Source organism: Colossoma macropomum, unplaced genomic scaffold (assembly GCF_904425465.1).
Source record: "Colossoma macropomum unplaced genomic scaffold, Colossoma_macropomum, whole genome shotgun sequence".
Taxonomy (NCBI): Eukaryota; Metazoa; Chordata; class Actinopteri; order Characiformes; family Serrasalmidae; genus Colossoma; species Colossoma macropomum.
The window spans coordinates 29089821-29112713 of NW_023494790.1; the positions used below are offsets into that span (position 1 = coordinate 29089821).

At 39.0% G+C, this 22893-nt stretch overlaps 4 protein-coding genes and 1 non-coding gene across 5 annotated transcripts; 1 reads left to right on the forward strand and 4 right to left on the reverse strand.

Moving 5' to 3' along the window:
* Window positions 1–352: 352 nt before the first annotated feature.
* Window positions 353–2474, reverse strand: LOC118808864 (solute carrier family 2, facilitated glucose transporter member 11). The gene has a single exon (XM_036571747.1). The coding sequence runs from the start codon at window positions 2094–2096 to the stop codon at window positions 552–554; it is 1545 nt and encodes a 514-aa protein (XP_036427640.1). The 5' UTR covers window positions 2097–2474; the 3' UTR covers window positions 353–551.
* A 26-nt stretch (window positions 2475–2500) lies between these two features.
* Window positions 2501–2582, reverse strand: trnal-aag. The gene has a single exon. It is a non-coding gene; the product is annotated as a tRNA-Leu (tRNA).
* A 459-nt stretch (window positions 2583–3041) lies between these two features.
* Window positions 3042–8783, forward strand: LOC118809545 (RNA-binding protein with serine-rich domain 1-like). The gene is made up of 7 exons (XM_036572963.1): window positions 3042–3117; window positions 4786–4935; window positions 5734–5910; window positions 6898–7000; window positions 7108–7261; window positions 7357–7498; window positions 7842–8783. Coding segments are annotated over exons 1-7 (834 nt in total). The 5' UTR covers window positions 3042–3115; the 3' UTR covers window positions 7948–8783.
* A 1085-nt stretch (window positions 8784–9868) lies between these two features.
* Window positions 9869–11394, reverse strand: LOC118808865 (cytochrome c oxidase assembly protein COX19). The gene is made up of 3 exons (XM_036571748.1): window positions 11218–11394; window positions 10940–11051; window positions 9869–10080 (listed from the first exon to the last, which is right to left on the reverse strand). The coding sequence occupies exons 1-3, from the start codon at window positions 11297–11299 to the stop codon at window positions 9990–9992; spliced, it is 285 nt and encodes a 94-aa protein (XP_036427641.1). The 5' UTR covers window positions 11300–11394; the 3' UTR covers window positions 9869–9989.
* Window positions 11395–12199: 805 nt separating this feature from the next.
* LOC118808957 lies at window positions 12200–15846 on the reverse strand. The gene is made up of 5 exons (XM_036571837.1): window positions 15678–15846; window positions 15107–15228; window positions 14161–14335; window positions 13148–13349; window positions 12200–12260 (listed from the first exon to the last, which is right to left on the reverse strand). Exons 1-5 carry the CDS (start codon window positions 15844–15846, stop codon window positions 12200–12202), a joined length of 729 nt encoding a protein of 242 aa, XP_036427730.1.
* Window positions 15847–22893: the final 7047 nt, after the last annotated feature.

A 22893-nucleotide genomic window follows, 5' to 3' on the forward strand; every position in this document is an offset into this window, starting at 1 on the left:
ATACTAAAATAAGTACACATCCACTACAGAGAACACACTTCTGCACATTTTAATACACAATTACTGTTTATATGCTGAATTTAACATATTGGAGAAATATAAAAGATAAAATGTGGCCTGGGCAAAGGTTAAGGCAGTTTTTCCTAGTATGTTAAACTCAGCGAATAAACACAAATTGTGCAAAAAGGTGTGAGATGCAAGTTTGCTCCCCGTAGAGGATGGTTTAACTTATTCACACTTGACTTACAGCAGTGCATTCACACCGTCTTTAAGCATGTTTTTCATCCTGACTCAGTAGTGCTACTTCTTTCAGCTTTAACAAAAAAAAACTTACATAGTGCTGCCTAAAATACGTGTAAATGTTTAATGCTGAATGAACCAACAGAAATGGTCCAAAATTACTTGGAAAACAATTCTGTTATATTAACATACATTAAAGGTAAGATGTTTTTTTTCATCTACCATGAAGTTATCATTTCAGAGATACTAGGTGGTGATATATCTCAATGCCAGATAAGTAAGAGCTGGATACTCAAGAGCAACACACGTTGTTATCCCTTTGGTGAAATCTTCTCGGCCTCTAGATGCTCTGAAGTCAGGTCATTGATGCGTTGGGTCTGCTGAAGTGGTAAATGGTTCTGTGTTGCACTAGGTGAACCTTTTATATTGCGCATGTCAAACTCTTCAGTGATTTCAGCCAGAGTTTTTCCTTTGGTCTCAGGCAGAGCAAAACCAATGAAGATGGCTGAGAGCACACAGACCCCACAGAAGGGAATGAAGCAGAACTGTCCCAGACCACTGACTATGAAAGGGAACGTCATTCCCATCAGGAAAAGGTTGATCCACATCATGGAGCCGGCCATCATGTAAGCCGCAGGTCGTGCCATCTGGTCGAAGAGTTCAGTGGGCAGTATCCCGGTCACTCCTGCAGGACCCATGCCAAAGCTGAGAATGTAAGCAAAAACACACACCATGCTCAGGTAAGGCATGCCAGCCACTTTGCCCTGCAGAGAGAGAGCCACGGTGAAGACCACAGCCCAGCCAGCCATGAGAACATAACCACCAATGAGGAGCAAGCGGCGGCCCAGTCTTTCAATCAGCAAGTTAGACACTATGGACGCAGTGAATTCACAAGCGCCCGTGCCAATGGTGGCGTACTGGATCTTATCCACTGGAATTCCAGCTTCCTGAAAGATGTACGAAGCGTAGAAGTAGATGGAATCGTTCCCACAGAGCATCATGGCACTACTGGCTGCCATGACGATGCACAGTTGTCGGCGAAGTCTTCGGTCAGTCAGTAGTTCCCTTAGTGATCTGGCACGAGCTTTTCCAGCTGCTTTCTGCTCTTCCAAGATCTCCTCCATCTCAGCATCAGAAACATCACAGCCCCGCAGGCGCGTAAGTGCATGACTGCATGCCTCCCAGTCCCCTCTGTCGATGAGCAGATAACGAGGGCTTTCCGGAAACCAAGGTAGAGTGAGCAGCTGCAAAAGGCAAGGAACAGCATTGCTGGCTAGAAGATAAGGCCAAAGGTCCTCACTGCCTAAGACTTCAGTCAGGCCGGTCACCTGTCCCAAAAGAATTCCCATCGCAGTGAAAACAGCAGAAGAAAAGGCTACAGCACCCCTCAAGGCCTTAGGAGCACTCTCTCCAAAATACATAGGCTGGACGTTCATACTGACCCCTGCATTAACCCCAACAAGCAGACGAGCAGGGATGATCATCTCAAAGGATCTGACCGACCGGCAGCTCAGGGCCATGACGGCACTTATCAGAAGGAAACAGTTATTCAGCAGCAGGGTTTGCTTCCGTCCAAATCGAATAGCCATCGGGCCAGCCAGCAGTGATCCCACAAGTCCGCCAAGGGAGAAGGCAGAAACTATAAATGTCCATATCAAGATTACCTGGTTGGACTCCAGAGGTGTACCCCACCTCTCCACACACGTCTCATTGATGAACCTCTGAACGTAGGCAGTAGGAGCGTTGATGATGGCGAGGTTGTAGCCATACTGAAGAGTCCCTCCAACAGCAGCAGAGCATACAGTCAGTGCAAGAGTTAAAGAACAGCCCTTTCTGTCCTTACTACTTCTACTCATCTTTAACAATGAAATATACGTCTGAGTGCAACTAGTGAAGAAATCAGTCGACTACATATAAAAACGTGTGTAATGCTGACACGAAAAAGGTGCCGTAAAGACCTGTAAATCAGAATGACTGAGGGCAAAGACCGGCAGCTCGGCAGCTCGGCAGCTCACACACTTCTCCAACCACTGTGAAGTGCAGTGAAGCCAGACACAAACATCTGTGCCCAAAAGCTTACTGGATTGTGTTTTCAAAATAAAAGACTTGTCAAAGAGTGGAATGCGGATGTAGCACATTTTAAAATTCTCTTTGCCGAGCATAAATATTAATATTAAACACAGCCTTCTTTCGATGTCACGCTCCTACTAAGATATATAATGTCTGTGCCGTGAGGTTACACTTAACTTCCAAAACGTGATGGCAGCGGTGGGATTCGAACCCACGCCCCCGAAGAGACTGGAGCCTTAATCCAGCGCCTTAGACCGCTCGGCCACGCTACCCTAGAAGCATACGCCTGTTTGATGTCATCAATTGCCGAAAAATGCCGAAAACAGATCTCTTTCATCACGCAGGGAAATTACTAAATTAGATTCAGTTTAAACGTAGGTAAAATGAAATTTTAGTGGTGAAACACCGTATATATTGCAGTAGTTTAAAGCTAAAATAGGTGTAATTATTATCCATCACATAGGACAGTTTGCTCTCTAAACAAATACATAAGTATGGAAGTTAGACCGCTGATACGTTTAAAAGTGCACGTTTAACTGTTCGGTCTCTGTCGTGTCTGTCTACAACACAAGATTAAATGAATCCGTCACTCGTGAAATCATGGATTTCAAAAATATTCAGATATAATATTTGTTTGTTATATAACGTTACTGACAATTTAAAAAGGAAGCAATTTTATATTCAGGAGTTAATCCACGAATAAAAATTATCATATTTTGAAAACAGGCGCCGAGATGACGTGATTCAGATGTGCGTGTGGTGACGCGTCATGTAAAGCGCGACGAGTGAAAAACAGTGGATAGAGATGTGAGTTCTGTAAAATATCCTCTGATCTTTCAGGACGTGTTAGTGTCCAAGAATTGAAAGCGCACGTTGTTGTGTCTCCGTACTCAGGGCTTCTCTGTGGTGGTGTATTCGGAGACACTGAGCGGGTCTCGTCTCTGTCCGCTCTGACTGTCACTGAGGGGGCGATGATGACGCGCCGTTAGTTTCTGCCTGTTAATCCCGGATCTGCGGTCTTCTAACCGCAGTCAGTCCAGACCTTTAGATCTTTAACGCAACGTTTCTGCAGCGGTTAAGTTGCATTAATGGCAGTTAAAAGTGAGCTAATGATTAACTCTCAGTTTGCGTGTCGACTCCAGTCCTGCACATCAGTCATACCGTAGCTACTAATCAAGTCCTTCTTAAAGGGACAGTCCAGCCAAATTGAAAAAATATCCATCGGTACATCTGCTGTGTACTTGTTTACTCGCCTCCTACAGCTTGCTGCATTAGCTACTGTCTAAGGGGGATTTTCTAGTTTGTTCAACTGGTGGTTGAAGTGTTTTTTTTTTTCTTCTAGCTGGTTAATGCTGTGAATCTGAATATCATACCTCTATTTATTAGTCTCTACATTACTTGCTATTCAGGTCAGGATTTTTGTATGCCATTCCCGATGGCTATATAACATATTGGCCTAACGCATTCTGGGTATTGTAGTGAGAGAACGTTGTGAACATGTAATCTAAAATGCTAGTTTTAGGCCAGAATGTCTGTTTAAAGGGGAATTCCAACGACTGTTTAACATTGCTGTGTAGTTCAATTGTGGAGTTGTAAACAAAGTCCTGTGGTTTGATGTGACATGCTTCATTGTAGAGAAAATTACTGACTCAGAATTTTTTTTCACTGTGGTGGTGATAGAAATCAGGACTCATTTTGTCTCCAACACAAATATAGCCATTTTATTTACTGTCCATACCTACAAGTGAACCTACACGTGTCCTCTGAGTTTTCATATGTAATGTTGTAGGTTGCAAATTAGTGGTACATCTTGAAAAATAAGTTGTCTTTGGAGACTATTTTGCCTCACAACACCCTGCAGGTGCCCCTTTGCTATTAATAGATTTCCCTTTACGGTCAGTCAGCTGTCTTACGGCAGGTATGTCGCTTCAGGAAAGTACACAGGCAGGCAGTACAGGTGAACTAGAGAACTTGAGTTGAGAATCACTGCCTTAGACTATAAATAAATGACCATCACTTGGGATGTAAATCTGAAGAAATGGTGGAATTAGCTTTGTTGGGTGCTGTAAATGCACTGAGTCTTATAGCGCAATTTTGTAGACATGGATTTGGCTCGTCTTGAACTACAGTATGGCCACATTGTTTTAAATCCAAGCTGTGCCTAGAAAACCATGCTCATATTTTGTAAACAGATCTGATGGATGAGGAATCATAGACAAAAGCAAACCTGAATATGATTTAATTACCATGATAACATAAGACTCCATTGGTGCCAGAGGAACAAGACTGAGAAACGCGCTTATGACTACAACATTATCGTTTCCTAGCTGTCGGCTTAATGTCACAAGAGGCTGAACTGAGATGACAGTGATATTACTTGAGACATGAGTGTTACTTGACCTTACATATATAATTAAAACAGATCCTTTTAATGGTGTTGAAGTAACACACATTTTCTTTTTTCATTTTGTTCAGGGCTCCGTCTCCAACTAAAAGGAAGGACCGCTCTGACGATAAGCCCAAAGAACGAGGGAAGGACAAAGCAGGCACAAAGGAGAATGCTGAAAAGGAGAGGGGCAGGGAGAAGGCCCGCAAACGCCGAAGCGCTTCTAGTGGCAGCAGTAGGTTGGTTATATGTTTTATATTTTTGGCCAGTCAGTAGTGGTGGGAATCTCTAGGCACCTCACGATTCAATTTGATTACGATTCAGAGGGCTGCGATGTGATTATAAAACGATTATATTCGGCGCCTCAGTCAGAATTTAAGGTGGAACGGGAAAATCCGAACAAGAAGCTGGAGAATGAGAAGCGACTTCAGCCTCGGAAAACAGTCGAACGCTGAGAGACATTTTACAATAAACTGCTCTAGTTTTGAGGAAAAGTTTTCTGGCAGAGATAGGAGCAAAGCGGCTATTAAAGCTTAAAGCAGAGCAATGTAAATCTGCGCTCTCGTTTGTATGGTTTGGGCCAATACTAGGACATTAACACATACTGAGACATACTGGACATTAAATGTTGTGGCTCCCAAGGTGGTTTGATTTTTGTTGAAAGGACAAAATGGCTCTTCTTATCATTTGTGTTGTGACTCCTGACCTAACCTGGCTTTTAATGCAGAGGGAGCCGGTCGGATTTCTCACTCATCCAGTTGTGTTTTTGTTATGTGCCGCCACAGACTGTCCGGGCGCTGCACTTCCGCACTTCCAAGTTCCGCCATTTGCGTTCCGTCAACATTACATTATAAATTAAATATTTAGAAGATCAGTTTTTTACATTTGTGAATCGATTCAGAATCGTTCACGTCCGCATCGCGATGCGTCTAAGAATCGATTTTTGTCCCGCACCCCTACCATTTAGAGTGTCCTCTTGTTAACACAGTGTGGGCGGCAGTTCTCCAATTGTTTTTCTCCTGTTGGTTTGCTTGTAGCTCCAGCTCCAGCAGCAGCTCTGCATCCAGCTCCGGCTCATCGAGTGGCTCCAGTTCATCTTCGGCTTCTAGTCGCTCTGGCTCTTCCAGCTCTCGTTCTTCGAGTTCCTCAAGCTCATCTGGGTCTCCCAGCCCCAGCCGCCGTCGCCATGACAACCGACGACACTCCCGCTCCAAGTATGTCATAGCCTGTCCAAGCATAGAAGTTCTACCCACACTATTTTTGCCCCCCATAAGGCTTTACAAGAGTTATACAGTATAGTTTCACATTCTACATTTCAGTCAAATGTAAACAACCAGCAAGTTAACCATGCTGAAGAACATTCATGTACAAAATGTACAGCTGTGAAATAGCTTAGGGATGATAATTGATATTATCGGATATTGCGATAATTTAAAAAGTGGCAATATCATGCAAATCATCACTTTTTCATGTGGCCAAACAGAGGTAACAGTTAACTGAGCAGGCAATGTTTTATACAAGCATTCAAATCGAACACGACTAGGTGCCTTCTTATCCTAAAATAATGCTGCTTGAGTAGAAAGATGATTCTTAAATGGTAGGGTGAGCATCACACTGAACACTCTCTCTACCAGTTATGATCTTAACACTAAGATGCTTTTGGGAAACCCAGCCTAAATTGGTTGAAAAGTGGTCTGAGTTTTTTCATCATACTTGTATCATTCTTACCACTGGTTCTGAGTATTGATAGTGAGTCCTTAAACTGCTGTTAACCATTAACCATATTTATCATGCAAATGCATATATAATATAATGTAATATAATATAATATAATATAACATAACTTCCTAAAATGTCTTTGTGTGTTATAGCATTAACATTACCCTTTACTGGAACTAGGGGGCCAACCCCAAACCCTGAAAAACAGCCCCAGACATAGTTCTGATTAAAGCTTTAGAGTAATCACAAAGAAGCACTGTGATAAAAGTTCAACGAAGAAATAAGAACAAACATGAGGACATATAAAGACAAATATAGGAAATGGATAGATGAAATAAGCTTCGATCCAGATGATGCTCTAAAGGAATGAGTCCACAGAGTTTCCAGAGTAAGCCTCCTGTTTTATTTGTTGTTATTTTGTATTCCACTTCAGGTGCTTTCTTGGCATTGAGACTGACTCTATAGTTCTGACTCTTTAATAGATCCAAATCAGTTAAGAAGGATGACAAGGAGCGCCGTAGAAGAAGCCCGAGTCCACGTCCTACTAAGGTTTACTTGGGCCGTCTGACCAGAAACGTCGTTAAAGTGAGTCTTGAGTTCGCCTTGTGAGCTCCAAGTGATGTTGAACATTTTGTTGGTTTTGGTCCTTGAGATATCAGTGCTGGAGCTGCTTTATTCATTGTCTTATGAAGGAACACATCCAAGAGATCTTCTCAACCTATGGAAAGATCAAGATGATCGACATGCCAATGGACAGACTACACCCTCATCTGTCCAAGGGCTACGCCTATGTGGAGTTTGAAACTGCAGATGAGGCAGAAAAGGCACTCAGACACATGGATGGAGGTTGGTTGACACCAGAATTCTTTTCTTTACATTTCTTGATGGATACTATAGGTATTGTAGTTCTTTTAATTACTGTGATTGTACGGTGTTCACAGGTCAAATTGATGGCCAAGAGATTACTGCCACAGCTGTCCTGACCCCCAGGGTGCGCCCTGCCCCCCGCAGACTCACCCCCCCACGCAGGATGCCACCTCCACCACCCATGTGGCGACGGACTCCGCCACGCATGAGGCGCAGGTTGGCAAGGCATCTAAAATACAAGTGCATAGCATCTAATATACCAGTACTGGAGGTTGAAATTAATTCAGTAGAGCACATGTGCAAAACTCACCTTCAGTTTTTAAACCAAAAGAAGTTCAGCTTTATATTCATTTAACAGGTAGTGCAAGCCACACAATCTAATTGGCTGAGTACAAAAGAAATAGAAAAATGTATGTATTAATAAAGATACGATTTGGAGGTCTTTGTTTCCATTTTATTACTAAAATAAAACAGTGTTTTCTGGCTTATTGCTCTACTGTATGTTATTTTATAACATACTCTCTCTTGTTCTGTTGCTGTGTTCCAAAACATGTTGTAGGTCACGGTCTCCACGGAGACGCTCTCCACCCCGCCGCAGGTCCAGATCCCGGTCACCAGGACGACGTCGCCACCGCTCTCGCTCCAGCTCCAACTCCTCGCGGTAGAGGGCAGCATGTTGCTCCCGTCTGTTCTCCTTCTGTTCAGCTTCTGCACCATTTCAAATGTGAAGTCTTCTCGTTCTTCTTCAAAACTCTAAGTGGTGTTTATTTGTGAATATTACTGCCTGCTGATATTTGCAACCTTATTGTAAATGTTTTAAACTACGTTATTTAAAATGTTATGGCTTTACCTGTGTAATGTAAATACTTGGTGACTGTTAGGTTTTCATTCCAGCATTATTTTAGTTAAGCCTATAACTATATACATTGTACATGACCTGTAGTCAGTGACTCTTCCTATCTTTGAACATTTTTGATACCCAGGGCTGCTGACATTCATAGTTGTGCAAGTGATGGAGTCTGATCAGGGTATAAATGCCCAGAGATGTATATGATCTTGAATACATTATATGTAGGTATTTTCATGTTTGTGCTTCTTTTAATAATATTCAATTAAATGCGTAGACATTAAGTAGAAAACGCAGAATTGTGGTTTATAAACTGCCTCCTGCAAGCCAAAAAGTTGAATAATCTGCACAATGACCAAATAAAGAGCAAAAACTGTGCATCACCATTCGACTTGACTTCACTGTCTGCTACCATGCAGGCAAACAATTTATCCGGGATGTTATTCTGGCTTCGTCCAGAGCGAATATCTCACAAACTTGAGCCAGGTTCATAAAGAAGGCACAACTGAAAACCGATATAGACAATTCCACAGATCCACTGTATCGTCCCCATCTTCTATGGCTCTGTAAAAGAGCCCAGTGAATGGTATGTATAAGCATGTTAAAGGAAACTGTTAAGATTAAAGATGTTTTCTAGTTTTCATTGTTTTAAAATAGTGTTGGTGTGTGTGTATTTTGTAAAATGCATCCTTCTCAAGCAAGGCACAGTGCAAATACTACCTCAGGTACAGGACAACCACAGGTTACAGAACAGCTCTCAGTTCTTCTACAAGTAGTCTTGGACAAAAAGTATAAAACCAGTCCAACAGGTTATTATGTGAATTATGTGTAGTACTTTAACATTAACTTGACATTTTAGCAAAAATCTTTACTTAACTATTAGCTTAATTCCTATCATTCGGTATGCACTAGCTTTGGTTTCTAGTAGTTTATGTGCAACTGCTGTAAAAAGCCATGGACAAGTGTGGAACAGTAAAATAGTCCTAACATTAGATCACATGCATTGTGTTTTTAACCAAACAGGTCTTATCATAAAATTTCACTAAAAGCACAACTGTTTGTGAATATTGCATCAGTGCATTCGCAGTATAGTGTCATTTTATGTCCTATAGAAGCCTGTGGGGCGCAACTTTTTTGCCATTTTTTTTTTTTTGCTTAAAGGGGTATTCTGGCCTAAAACTAGCATTTAATGTAATGCTTAATGTTGCACAGCATTACATCCCTCAGCCTCTTTTGTTTGCCAGAATTCACAAATTTGTGTCCTTTTGTGTTTTCATCCATCAGTGTTTTTTTCATTACGCTACCCAGCATGCACTACACAAACACATCACACAATGACTGGGAAACCACTGATGCAGCAGCTAATAAATACAGCCGTGACATTTTGCTTCCAAGCAGTAATATCAGATATTTGGCTTTCTATTGCATTAGCTGTGGAAAAAAGCTACAGAACTTTCAAACAGCCTTCTCACAATTAACCACCCTAAAACGCTTTTCAAAAGATCCTGTCACCTTCAAGATAGTGTTTAAACCAGAAAATCTTACCCTAGAAACTACTGTGGCTCCGCTGTAGGAGGTGAGTGGGCATGTTTACAACAGTAGTGTTGGATACATTTTTCATTTTGGCCAGAGTGTCCCTTTAAGAATTTTCCTTTAATTAACATCTGTTACACTAGATTTGCTAGACTTAAAAAATCTGCTCCCACTGAGGTGTATAAACAACATATTCAAGAGAACAATAGAATATCGAACATTTTTATATTTACACAATTTACATAACATCTTCAACATCACAGCTTAAATAACCTAAGGGAGCTGAAAAGGTGGAGAGGAAGTAGTAATGCACTTCACAAACATTCTTCAGGGTTTTGCCTCTGTGTTCTCTGCTTGGGGTGCGTCCATCAGATCCCTGAAGCCAAGCTTTTCCAGAGGTTCCTTAGCCATCAACTGCCTAAACAAGGTGTACAATACAGTGTTGTAAGTAATGTTCATAAGCAGCGAGGGTAGAGTTAAGGATGTGTTTTGGTTTATATATTGTACAATCTTTCCAGCATGAAGCTGAAATTTTGAAATTGCTGCACTATTTAAAGAAGTATTCCAAAAATTCCATTTTTCAAAAAAATTCTGAATAATTCAGTCCTTGTGAATAAGCAAAGTAATTTAGAGTGGTTTGACGTGAAACAGTTAATTATAGAGAAACACACATTCTCTGATTTCTTTATAGCAGTGGTGACAGGAACCGGGGGTCACCATGTCTAAAACAAAAATATACTTATTTTATATACTATCCAAAACCACCAGTGAACCTACACGTGTCTACTAAGTTTTTATTTGTAATCTTCATGATGGTAAAATAGAAATAAATCAGAAAAAATAAGTGTTTTGGGGGGACTATTTTGCCTCACAAGACCCTGCATGTATCCCTCTGCAATGAATGGATGAAAATAGATTCAACATACATTTTAAGATAAAACTTTATCACAAAACAATAAACCATAAAACAAAATGTCATAAGCAACGTGTCAGACATCAGACAGCGTTTATCTAACCATTTCATGTAATAGTGTTTTGTGAGGGAGCTTTCAGAGGCATTAACTCTTTAGACGTCTGGTTCCTATCACCGCCACTGGGAACAATTCTGACTCAAGTTTCTCTAGAACAAAGCATTTCACACCAAACCGCTCAGAATGACTTTATTTTACTTCCCTAACATGTACCTTTGTAGAATTAAAAAAAAACAGGTGAAGTTGTCCTCTAAGGTGGAACAGAGTTTTCAAATAAGAAGCTTGTGAACAAAAAAGCTAACTTACTTTTCCATCCTGCACTCCAGATACTCTTTAGACTGCAGACGACACAGAGAGTTGTCGAAGTTGTTCTCTCTGAGGCAGCGCATAAAGCTCTCTTTGAACGATTTACATTCACCTGCAAATACAAACGGTAACGTTATCATACTGTAAAGAACGAAATATTACCGTAATCACAACATGCGCTGCACGTGCGCAGAGCGGACAGCTCTCAGCAGGGCACGGTTAGCCTACTGCTTAGCTATGAAGCTAAAGCTACCGCAGATTCGTGTTTTTACAGTTACCGAAATGATCTAAGGGGAAGGATCCTTTATCCGGTGCCCGAGGTTTGAACGACTTGGTTCCGAAATTCATAGCCGTCGACATGACTGAACTTTTTTAAAGATGTAACTACATTTGACCGAAACTGAGGACACGGTTGTTTTGGGAAACTAACCACCAAACGTTCTTACTTAGGCACTTCAAAATAAAAGTCCACACCGTGGGCCTGCCTGTCTGCGTACTAGCTGTGTCCGTACTGTATAATTTATTTCATTTAAAATGTTCATATCATGCTGATGATAGAAAAGTCATATAACTATCTTTTTGCTAAACGATTCTCGTAAATAAAGTTACCCAATATTAAGTAAGATATCTAATATACAATACTTAAAGCTCTCAAATTTGATATTCTCACAAAGTAAAAGTGTAAATCTAAGTGTACATTTGAGAAAAAGAAATATAATTCTCTTAAAATTGACAATCTAGATGTTAAATCACCAATATATAAAATTTATCAGGTATGTTTTATATTCCATATAATACTACTACTTCTACTACTACTAAAACAATAATAATAATAATAATAATTATTATTATTATTATTATTATTATTATTATTATTATTATAATAATTATTATTATTATTATTATTATAGTTTCAGATCACTTCCATTTCTTTGTGTCTCTGCTGACTTTTTATGCATGCTAAGTTTTTTAAGGCAAGATGTGACAATATTGATATGTTGTTACACATGATTTTGAACTTTTCAAACACTTTGATTCACATTTGTCTTCCAATCTGTTTAAATTGTGTAAATGTCTTTTTGTCCTGAGAGCGCTTTGAGAATGTGTAAATAGATAAGCAACTTTAAACTCCCATGTTGGCAAAGAAGAAAGAACACAGCTTTGAACACAGTTTAAAAGAATAAACCATTTTATTCATATGTACAGTTAACAAACAGTATATACAGTGGTTTAATAAATTAAGTTTACAGAGTCTGGTTCTTAGAGCTTGGGAACTTGGCAGGTCCAGCTGGATGAGTCAGACTGATACACAAATTCTGTCCTGTGGAGCAGAAAAAAAGATGTAAGCTTAGAGCAGACATTTGTTTAACATTATCATTATCTACATCGTCATGGCAACAGGATGAGTAGAAGTAGTTCTGATTATCAGAGGTGGATGCAACAGCCTGAAACCATACTCAAGTAAAGGTTTTGTATCTTAGGTGAAGTATTGACGTAAATAGATGTAAAAGTAGCCTAGGAAAAAGTAACTTGATTGAAAACATTATCAGGTCTAAAAACTCAAGTACTGACTGTAGAACTGCAGTGGAACTTCGTAGTACATCAATCCAACATCTATCAGCATAAGAAGTGTAGTTTGCTCAGCTCTATTCCTCTCTTATTTGGATGATTTTGGTCCAAAATAAAATGCTAACACTCAAAAGTGAGTGTTGTGAACAGCAGCAAAACAGACCCCCCAAAAAAATTAGGAACTCAATGTGAAAGGCTTAAATTGCTTTTCTCATAGATGTATTTGAGTAGAAAAAAGTGTATTATCATTTGAAAACTCTGAGAAGTATATATCCATCATAATCATTAGTAGTAATGATTGTAGTGTCTTGATACAGCAAAAATAAAGAGTGGTTAAAAATGTGCTTTATGCTAATACGTTATGTTTCAATTTTCAGTTTAATATGATAAAAGTGCAATATTTGTAAATGCTGTGGTTTACAGTGTTCCAATCAAATGCTCTTGCCACAAGCTAATATGTTAGCCTCAAGCTAACACACTAGCCACAAGCTAACATTCTAATCACAATACAGCAGCATAATGATGCATTGTGTGCTCAAGTACACAGAATTGAGTAAAAGGAACAAGTTACTTTCCACATGTAATAATCAGACTCTCCTACAATAATTTGTGTTGTAGGTATAAAGTAAAATAACTCACTCTCTTTTTTGTGGTCGTCCATTTCCTCGACACAGCAGACCTTCATCACACGGGCAGATCTGGTTGATACTGAAGGCCAGTCCTCCGTCTGGCACAAAGCAGCTCTCTCCCAGCGCCAGCCGGCGTTTACACACCATCTCACCATGATGGCGAGCGCAGCACATCGAAGACCCGCAGTCTTTATCTACTTTACACCGAGCGCCTGAGTGGAAAAGAGAGGCAAAGGTAGGCCACATATACATACTAGTCCAATAATGCTGAGAATCTCTGTCCTCTCAACAATTAGATTTGATTAGAGTTTATTAGGAAACAATTCAGTACATCATGAAATCTTATTTCACCATGAATCGATTTTATTATTTTGGCAAGATACACAATTTAAAAATTTGACTTGAGGAACTATTTGCACAGTAGTGAAGTATAGACAATAAAATGAAATCTGACCAAGGAAAATAGGTCAGAAGTTTTTATTTTGGCCGAAACATGAGCGCACACAGTCGTATGCAAAAGTTTGGGAAACACTGCGTTTTCCCTTTTTTCAAGTGAAAATAAGTAGAGCACACATTTGCACATTTTAATACACATTTACTGTTTATTTGATGAATTTAACATATTGGGGGAAAAATAAAACATAACATGTGGCCTGTGCATATGTTATGGCACATTTTATATATTTATTTTTTGTTATTTTTTTCTTCAATATGTTAAACTCAGTAAATAAATAGAAATTGTGGACTAAACTTACCAGAAGAAAATATTTAGGTTTGTTCCTTGCAGAGGATGTGTTAACTTATTTGCACTCAACTAAACATGTCATTTGCCTGGGGGTGTTCAGACCTTTGCTAACTGTACTTTTGAATATTATTGCAATTGATTATGATCGATTATAACATTCCAACACTGATGCCATTAAATCAACAATTTCATGACGCTTTTGTTCATCCCTATTCATCGTGTAATGGTTCTAAATTGTCTGTATAGTTCTCGTCACTTGATCAAGGTGTTGTTCTTACCCTCTTGTCCCTCTGGGATGCTGCGCATGCATTTGCCAAACATGCAGCTGAGTCCCCGCACACATTGAGCGTCTCTCCTGCAATATTTCCCTTCTTGTCTAAGGGGAACACACAGGCCAAAATGACGATCACAGGAGAAACCCTTTCCACACGCTCGATCATGTTCACACGCCACCTAAAACAGGAGAACCAGAAACAATTTTTTGTTAACTAAGTACAAGATGTACAAGGAAAGAAATACAATATGCAGCAAATATATAGTATACAAATATGAAAATACAGTACAAACAACATGTAGTATAAATGAATAAGGTCAGTTCAGTAGCAACCAAGTAAGCCTGACTGGTAATGAATGAGGGTGTGTCCCATATTACAGCCCAAAGCCTTTTGTATTGTCGTTATTGTTGTATTGTGCCCATTCCCTTTATTTGCTCATTTGCCATCCAGTACAAACAGATATGTAATTTGTGTGCATCTCAGTTACAGCATAGAACAGCACTATTGTTTAAGAAATAACTTAAGCGTTAAAAGTCCACTTATATCTGTTCCACTGTCAGAACATTTAAGAAAATGCAGTTTATTTGTCTGAATTGATTCTTTCCTGCAATCTGTGCTAACATATGGCAACTGCCTTTGACTGATCATGTCATCATTTTTGACAGTAACAACAAATATTTTGCATATATTTATATTCAGTACAAGCTCAACTAATTTCATCCAGCAGGACGGTCCGTCATATATGGTTAACGTAGAAGCTACATAATGAGAATCAACTGGATATTTCATTTTTATTTTCTGAAATTAACTTTGCACATAATTTCCACAGGAATAAAATATTACATTACAAGTTTTATCACTTACTTTTGATACAAACTGTGTTTATTTTATTCATGTGGGAATGATGCATATATGTGAAACGCATCACATAGAAATATGATCAACTCACCATATCCCCCTTCTGGCTGGCTGGCTGTGTCTCTGTCTCTCTGTCTCTAAGCCCCACACGTCCTTCTTCTGGTGGGCTGTAAGGCATCGAGAGCATCCAGGCCCAGATCCGTGCCTGAACAGCTAATGCAAACATACATAGGCTCAGTATGCGCAGGAATCCTGCTGCAGGGCTCATCTCTGATGATCCAAAGCTAGAAAGAGTGAGCGTGACTTCCAAAATGGCTGCAAAATGCCTGGTAGCGTTTAATTCACAATGTTTCAGCAGCAGTAAAAGCTACAGTCCTATCTGTGATGCTGTGTCTGTCGGTGAGTTTTGACCGTCTCTGTCTTCTCTGACTTATATAGCCAGATGCAGCCATCCTTTCTCTCGTTCTTCTGTTTGTCAAAGCTGCAAGATAGGAGGAGACAATTAGTAGTTAATGGATTAGCAAAATTACTTGCCCCACCCCTTAACCCCCATTGCACTTTGGCAAATTTATCAGCTGCATAGGTGGGGGTCAGCGGGGGGGGTCGTCTGTGCTAATGGACAGATAACAGGCTCCCACAATGGGGCAGAACAAGCACCTCACCTTCTTTCACATACACATACGCAGGGTGAGGGTCTGAATTGCAGACAAACAGTCCACGGAGAGACAGCGTGGAGGGCCGCTTGCTGTTGACCTCGGCCCCCTGCCTCTGGACAAACAACTCTGCCCCCCCAACCCTACCAAAAACCCCCCACGGACCCCTCAGCCTCATGCTGGGAGTAATTTGCAGAAGCGCGTTCCACAGACGACAATGGCCACCTCATTAAACATAATTATCATCAGCGTTCCGCAGCAAACAGCGAACCCCACAACACTGCCAAAAGCCAAGAGACTGCAGTTTGTTCTTCACCATCCTGTTTTAACAACAAAACACTTTAGTAATAATAGTTCACTTTATGTACAAGCTTAAAAATAAGGGACATGAAAGGGGTTAGACCAATGCCCTAGAAGAACTCCTTTTGGGTCCCTAAACATCTTCTGAGTGGATTGTTGATGAATAAGCTATCTTTGTCCATCAAATGAACAAGTGTGAAGAACCTTTTTTAAAGTTTAAAGAACCTCCACATAATGTAAAGTTTCTATCTCAGTTAAATGTTTTGTAGAACTGTACATCCAAGCCAAAAACCATTTAGGATCCTTTATTTTTAAGAGTATAATGACTCCACATTAATAAAATGAACATTATATATTACATCAACTCAATTCTTGCCAAAAGTGAGTCAACACAAAGAAAGCATTGTGATGTTATATATGTTATTCATGTGGAACCCATGTACAAATCTGAGTCAAGTAAATCAGTGCGCTTTTTTTAAGTGTACATGTGTCTTCTGAGTTTTATATGTAATGTTGATGATGGAGAAGTAGCAGTAAACCTAAAAAACATAAAAAAGTGTATTATTTTGTCTTACAACACTCTGCACACATCTCTTTTAATGACTTTTAAGAATATGTTTTAGGCCAAAAACCCTATAAAACTGTCATAAAACAATGTCTCAGACATCAGGCAGCATATTCCGGTATATGTAAACTTTCTATGAGGGCGCTTTTAGAAGCAGTAAACTCTTTAGATGTCTGGATGTCTGGTGTGTTGGTGTGTTTCTCTAGAATGGAGCATTTCATATCAAACCACTTTGTTTACATCTTAATATGGTCTAATTATGTAGAAACTTTAGTGGAATGGAGTTGCAGCACTTCTTCATCAAGAGCATTCATTCAGACTTTTATTAACAATATAGTCATTTTATTAAGGTGAGATCATTACAGCCTAATGGACCTCACTGACCCCTTAAACTACAAGAGGCTGTATGCGGGCCCACTCACATGGTAGTTACTGAATAATAAGATTAATATCTGAATAATAAACCTGGAGTTCAAGGGGTTAACCAGTATGTTGATACATCAGCATGTGTTCTCTGGATGCACTGTCTATGGCGAACAGATGAGTCTTTACTGTCTCTCTCTTGCTCTTCTCTGCAGTCCTTCCTGTCCACATTGCTGAATACCAATGTTGTGACTAACCTTTTATGGTCAAAACTGTGAGACACCATGCTAACTTTTGACTCGTCTGTCTCCGCTCTTCTCAGCAGTGGTCAAACCGAAATGTTATTCTAATTTTGTCTCATTTTATTCTCATCATATTAGTTGACCTGTTTTGCTCCTCAGCACACAGAAAGAAGCCATTCATAAAAACTGGTGGAGTGACAGGCTTTAAACTCCAGGCCAGATGTTGATCTTTAGACTTCTTATTCAGTAACTACTGTGAATTATTCAATAACTACTATGGAACTAATATGTAAGTTATGTAGTTACAGAAGTGAAGAATGTCCACATACAAACCCTTAGAAGAGTCCACATACAAACCCTTAGTGTTTAAGGGGTTAACAAACTACTTATTTCTGCTTGTTCAGGTTGTGATGTAGGTTAGCAGTAGTGAGTGGATAAGATCTCTCAATGTGTCTGGATCATTGTGGTGGAAACGCAGGCGCATTGTGTCCTAAACCTCCATGTATACACAGCTCCTGTCTGCTCTAAGAGCATTGTCTGCCGTCTCATTAGGAGCCAATTAAAGGCCCTTATCAATTAATGATGGCTGTACTGATAATGAGGGAGAGACACTAGAGAGCGTGTCGTGAAAATGCTGTGTTTTTTTTTTTCGTGTGTGTGTGTGTGCGTTGCGGTTTTCAGGTCAAAAATGGCCTGAAAACTATTTCCGACATAGTCGCTATATCTATATGACAAATAGGTGATTACACATATATAATACATATGAAACAAATTATTATAGTTACTACCTCTTAGTGTGTGTGTGTGTGCGTGTGTCTGTGTGTGTAAAGCTGTCCGGCTGCATAGCTGCCTAGAGCAGTCAATAATATGGTCAACTACACCTACCTCATACAGACCATGCTGAAAATAAATGCATAATTTACTCAGAAGAGAATGCCTTTATATATACAAATATGCAAATTTCTATGTTGTTAATGAACACCGTCTCTGGTGAGGTGGTGTCCATAAACAAGAGAGGTAGTAGTTAAATAATTTGACTCATTTGTATGTCATAATGCTGTTTATACCACAATGTTTAGGCATTTCTTTCATTAATTTTTCTCAATAAATATTCATATTTGCTACATCTTTTACATTAGGCCATCATAGACTACACAGATCTTGGAGACCAATGCTTTAGTGCTTTCACATTAATACACAGTAGTGCACACTGGTGAAAGATTAATTGTTCTTGATTAACTGCAGTTGGTTGGGGTCATAGTTGCATATCCTCACTGTTGAAACAAAAAATTATATCTAGAAAATGTGAGCTTTATAGGAGAAGAATTTTTTTTTTTTAACTTTAATGTAAGTTAATGTACTGAGGTTATTTAGGAACATTTTAATTGGTCTGTTTGTTATGAACTTTTCACACAATGTAAAGATCAGATGCTGTTTTCAAATGAAATAAATAACAAATAAACAAATAACAACAAAATGGAGCTGGAGTTTTTGACAGCAATGTTATAATTTCCATACATGTCACTATGAATATATTTTAAGTGGCTGAAAAAAACCCCAACACTGAGCATTCCAAACTAGCGTGTCTTGGATTTTATAACACTGTCTCGGAGCAGAGCATGAATTTCAGAGGTGACATGCACTTCCTGAACAAACAGATGTGAGAAGAGAGGCAGTAAGCATCAGGGAGCAGTGTGTGAATGACAGCGTAATCCAACACAGACTGTTTATTTGGATTGACCACTATTGGTGTCCCAACACAAGACAATATATTGACGTGAAGTGTCTTGTATTGGATCCGAGTGGAGGTCTACCCCACCCTGTTTACTTTCTCTGTTAGGCCACCCTGACGTATTAACACTCTTCTTTACAAACACACACACGCACACACTCTCTCACAACGTTTAATTGGGTGCTGATCAGCCCAGCGTGGGGCAAGTTGTTCTGCAGTTAGTGTTGCGTTAGTGACTTCCAAATAAATCGTAGATTTTCCCCACTGTAAAACAGTTGGAATCCATTGTGTTGATAGGCAGACTAATGTGTGTATTGTGTGTTTGTTTCTGTGTGCGTGCAGGTCACGGGGCGTGTGAATGTGTTTTCATTTTATGAGGAATGCCTCACACATTATCTTTGCTGTCATTGGCATCTAAACATTTGTTCTGTTCCAATCAAAATAAATCTACTAGACGTTATAAAAGTGTGCTGATATGAGAACCTAAAAACCCACTTACAGCACAGGGCTTAGAAAGAGTGCAGAGTTTCATGCATGAAATCAATATTATGAAGGTTGTTCCACAACATTTCAGCAACACGTATTAAGTTGCTGTTTTCTCTCTGTTTTTTCAATCATTCCAGTTACAAATTAGAATGGATGCTTGTTGGTGGAGAATTGTCAAAGTTGATCTTATCATTGTGCCATTAACACAACTGGGACACAATGACATTACAGTGTTCTCTTCTCTTCTCTTCTCTTCTCTTCTCTTACTGTCTTCTTATCTGTTTTTTTCTCTCCTCTCTTCTCTTCTCCCCTCTTGTCGTCATTTCTGTTCTCCTCTTGTTGTCTCTTCTCTTCTCTTCTCTTCTCTTCTCTTCTCTTCTCTTGTCTTTTCGTCTCTTCGCTTCTTTTCTCTTTCTTCCTCACTAAGTAGCAGCATTGTGGGTGAAATGTCATTGGTTACTGTCATACAGTTTAGTTTACTTCCAGATTCCATTATCAGCATTGGGCGTATGTTAAGATGTGACAGGATTCAATAATAATATTTGATAACTCATATTGATATTTAATGATGTATTTATTGTATTCTATGTTGTATTGTATGCCTAAAATCATTCTAGTGAATTCAGCTCATTTAGCTCAAGCCCTCTGGAGTCTAAGGCCATTTCCTCGATTTTTGCATATCTTCTTATATTCACCTTTAAAGGCACTAAAATGCTCCATTATCTTCATTGTTATTTTCCAAAACCACTGAAGCAGCTTTGGCGCTGTAAACGTTTTGCATTGTGTCTTCAATGTCAACTGAATGAAGAAGGAAGGGTTTCCGGTGTGATGGGTCAGTCCTTAGTGATTTCCTGAGTGTCCATTGGTCAGTTTCACACAAAATGTAGAGAGACAAATCCACCAATTACACACGGAGAGGCAGATGACGCGTATCTAAACCCCTCTTCATAGCCTTATAACTCCAGATGAGAGTCACATACAATCTTGTGTTAAGATGGAATGGAAAGGGCGACTCAGAAAATGTTTCAACCGTATTTCTGCAAAGATGGAGAAACATATATAAAAACAATGAATTTGATGTGCGGGTGAATTCATGGACTCCAGAGGGTTTATGTGAACCCATTTCTGACACAGGCTATGGGGCCAGAACTAATCATACAACACTTACTAATGCTTTTGTAGCTGAATTCAATCAAATCCTCACAGCAATGTGTTAAGCATCTGGTGTAAAGCCCTCACAGAACAGCAGAGGCTGTTACTGCAGCAAAGGGGGGACAAGCAAGTGCCTGAAAACTTTTTGACAGGTTGTATGGCCATTAAGTAAAACACTGCCAGTGGAGCTGCATAGACCATGAACCATGGAATGAGTGCATCACTCAGGCCTAAAGAAGCCTGTCATTGTGTAAAACCTATATATCTATTTGAATTTATTATCTTACTCATTCAGTTGCATAAAACTCAGAGGCCTACAGAAACTACCTGTATGATAATTGATGAAAAAACTTACTTAACCTCTTCTTCTTTATAATTGTTTGGTTCAGTTGACATATCCATGCCTTGCCGTCAAGCAGATTCTTTTATAGCCAATGTTGTAAGCTGGACTAGCCTTACAGAATATTGGCAAAAATCACACACAACCTAATGAGCCTCTACATAATGTTGATATTCCAGTGTGTAATGTTACACTCCTCATCTGGACTGTGTCGTTTTAGCCAGTTAGAAATACTGAGCTTGGAAACAGCAATGAATTTTTCACTGTGCTGACATTAGCTCCATTAGCACCATAAAAACTTAACCTGATCTGTCCTTACAGTGTGGGCTTTTGTGAAATTTTGTGTGGTATAATAATTCACACAATTCGTAATTTGGTTTGTTACAATACCATTGGGTCTCAGGTCGCTACATTTTTTGATACAGCAAAAACAATATCTGAAAATCTGCCATGTGTTAACATGTTAATATTTCTGTTTTCAGCTTATTAGAGCATTCAACATTATAAAAGCACAATTTTTTATAATAATGAGCTAGCCCTATGCTTATAATGCTTATGAGGACTGTGCTTTTTCTCCTTACTCTTGAGTTTGAGGTAAAGAGGAAGCGATAAGGTTATGGGCTTGCTTGTTTAAGTTTAGTTGAGGGGCTTATAATGAATGGTACAATACGATTATGATTTGTTTTCTTACCTTCCTAGTATATTGACAAAATAAACCATTTGCAAAATAATAATGGGCACACCTCTCCGTCAATCACAATTGTCTCTAAATGCTAATTCCTCCATCAAGTGAAGGAAAAGTGTAGACAGAAGTCTCCAAACCAAATCTGCAGAGAGAGAAAATGAGTCAAAATTATTGAGAAAGAAATGGTGGAACTCACTGTTACTAAGAGATGTATCAAGACTGACACACATTCTGATCATCTGGAGGAAAGTGTAGTTTCTATTTCATTGCTGAAACTGAAAATCTGCCTGCTGAAAAAAAGGTTTGCATTAACCCCTTAAAAGGCCAGGCTAATACTGCTCTAAGGTAAACTAAACTTTATTTAGGTTACTGTATTTGCTAATGCACATTATAATGTCAGTTGTTTAATGTCACATGGTTTCTTAACTTAGATGTTGACACCTTGATAGATTAAACAGGACTGTGTAGTGCTCACATTTGTGGTTACAACATAGTGTGTAAAGATTAAAATTAAATAAAGTTTGCTCAAAGACATGGTGTAAAAGATGATGAGTCCTCCAGTGTTAGATTTTATGTTAGCCCACCTGAAGGGGCAGCTTCTGTCAGTTGAGCTTCATTCTAAAGACATTCTATTTAATAAAGCAGATAAACTATGCAGATTGAGACAGGCTGAGTGTAGGCGCATAGGTACGTTAGTAAGTTAGGCTACGTTATGGCAGGGTAGAGAATAAAAACACAAATGAGCCAATTATTTCTCAATTACAGCTACATGCAAAAAGCAGTCTTCATTTGTTTTATGTATTGGTTAGCCCACAAACGATACAGCAAATAAACCGTAGTTGTCATGATTTTATTTGTTTTACATGAGGCCAAAACAAATAGTAGATTGAAATATTTTTTGTAAATTGTAATATCCCTTATGGAAAACCTATATTATGTTAATAATACCTATATTAAAAACCTATAAAAACCTATATTATTAATCTAATGTTCATTATAAAAAAAATACAAAGAACAATGTAAAAATAAACAAATGAAACCAAAGAAATGAAAAAGAAAACTAAATGGGAAGCATTATAAAAGGCCTATTGCCTCTTTGCTGGACAACCCCCCTTAATGAACACCATCCCTACACCCCCACCCTCCAGCACTCTGTTTAGTTTGGCCATGGCTAAAATCTGGCAATGTACTTTCTTATTAGTCATTAAACCCCTGCTTTAACATTGAGTGGCTAAATGATTTCCCTGGTGTAAAATTCATGTAAAATTGATTTCCAGAATCTTTTGTTCTCTTTAAATTGGCCAACATTCATATTTTGTTGGTTCTCAAACATTAACTGAACAAATGTTTAATGATTTAA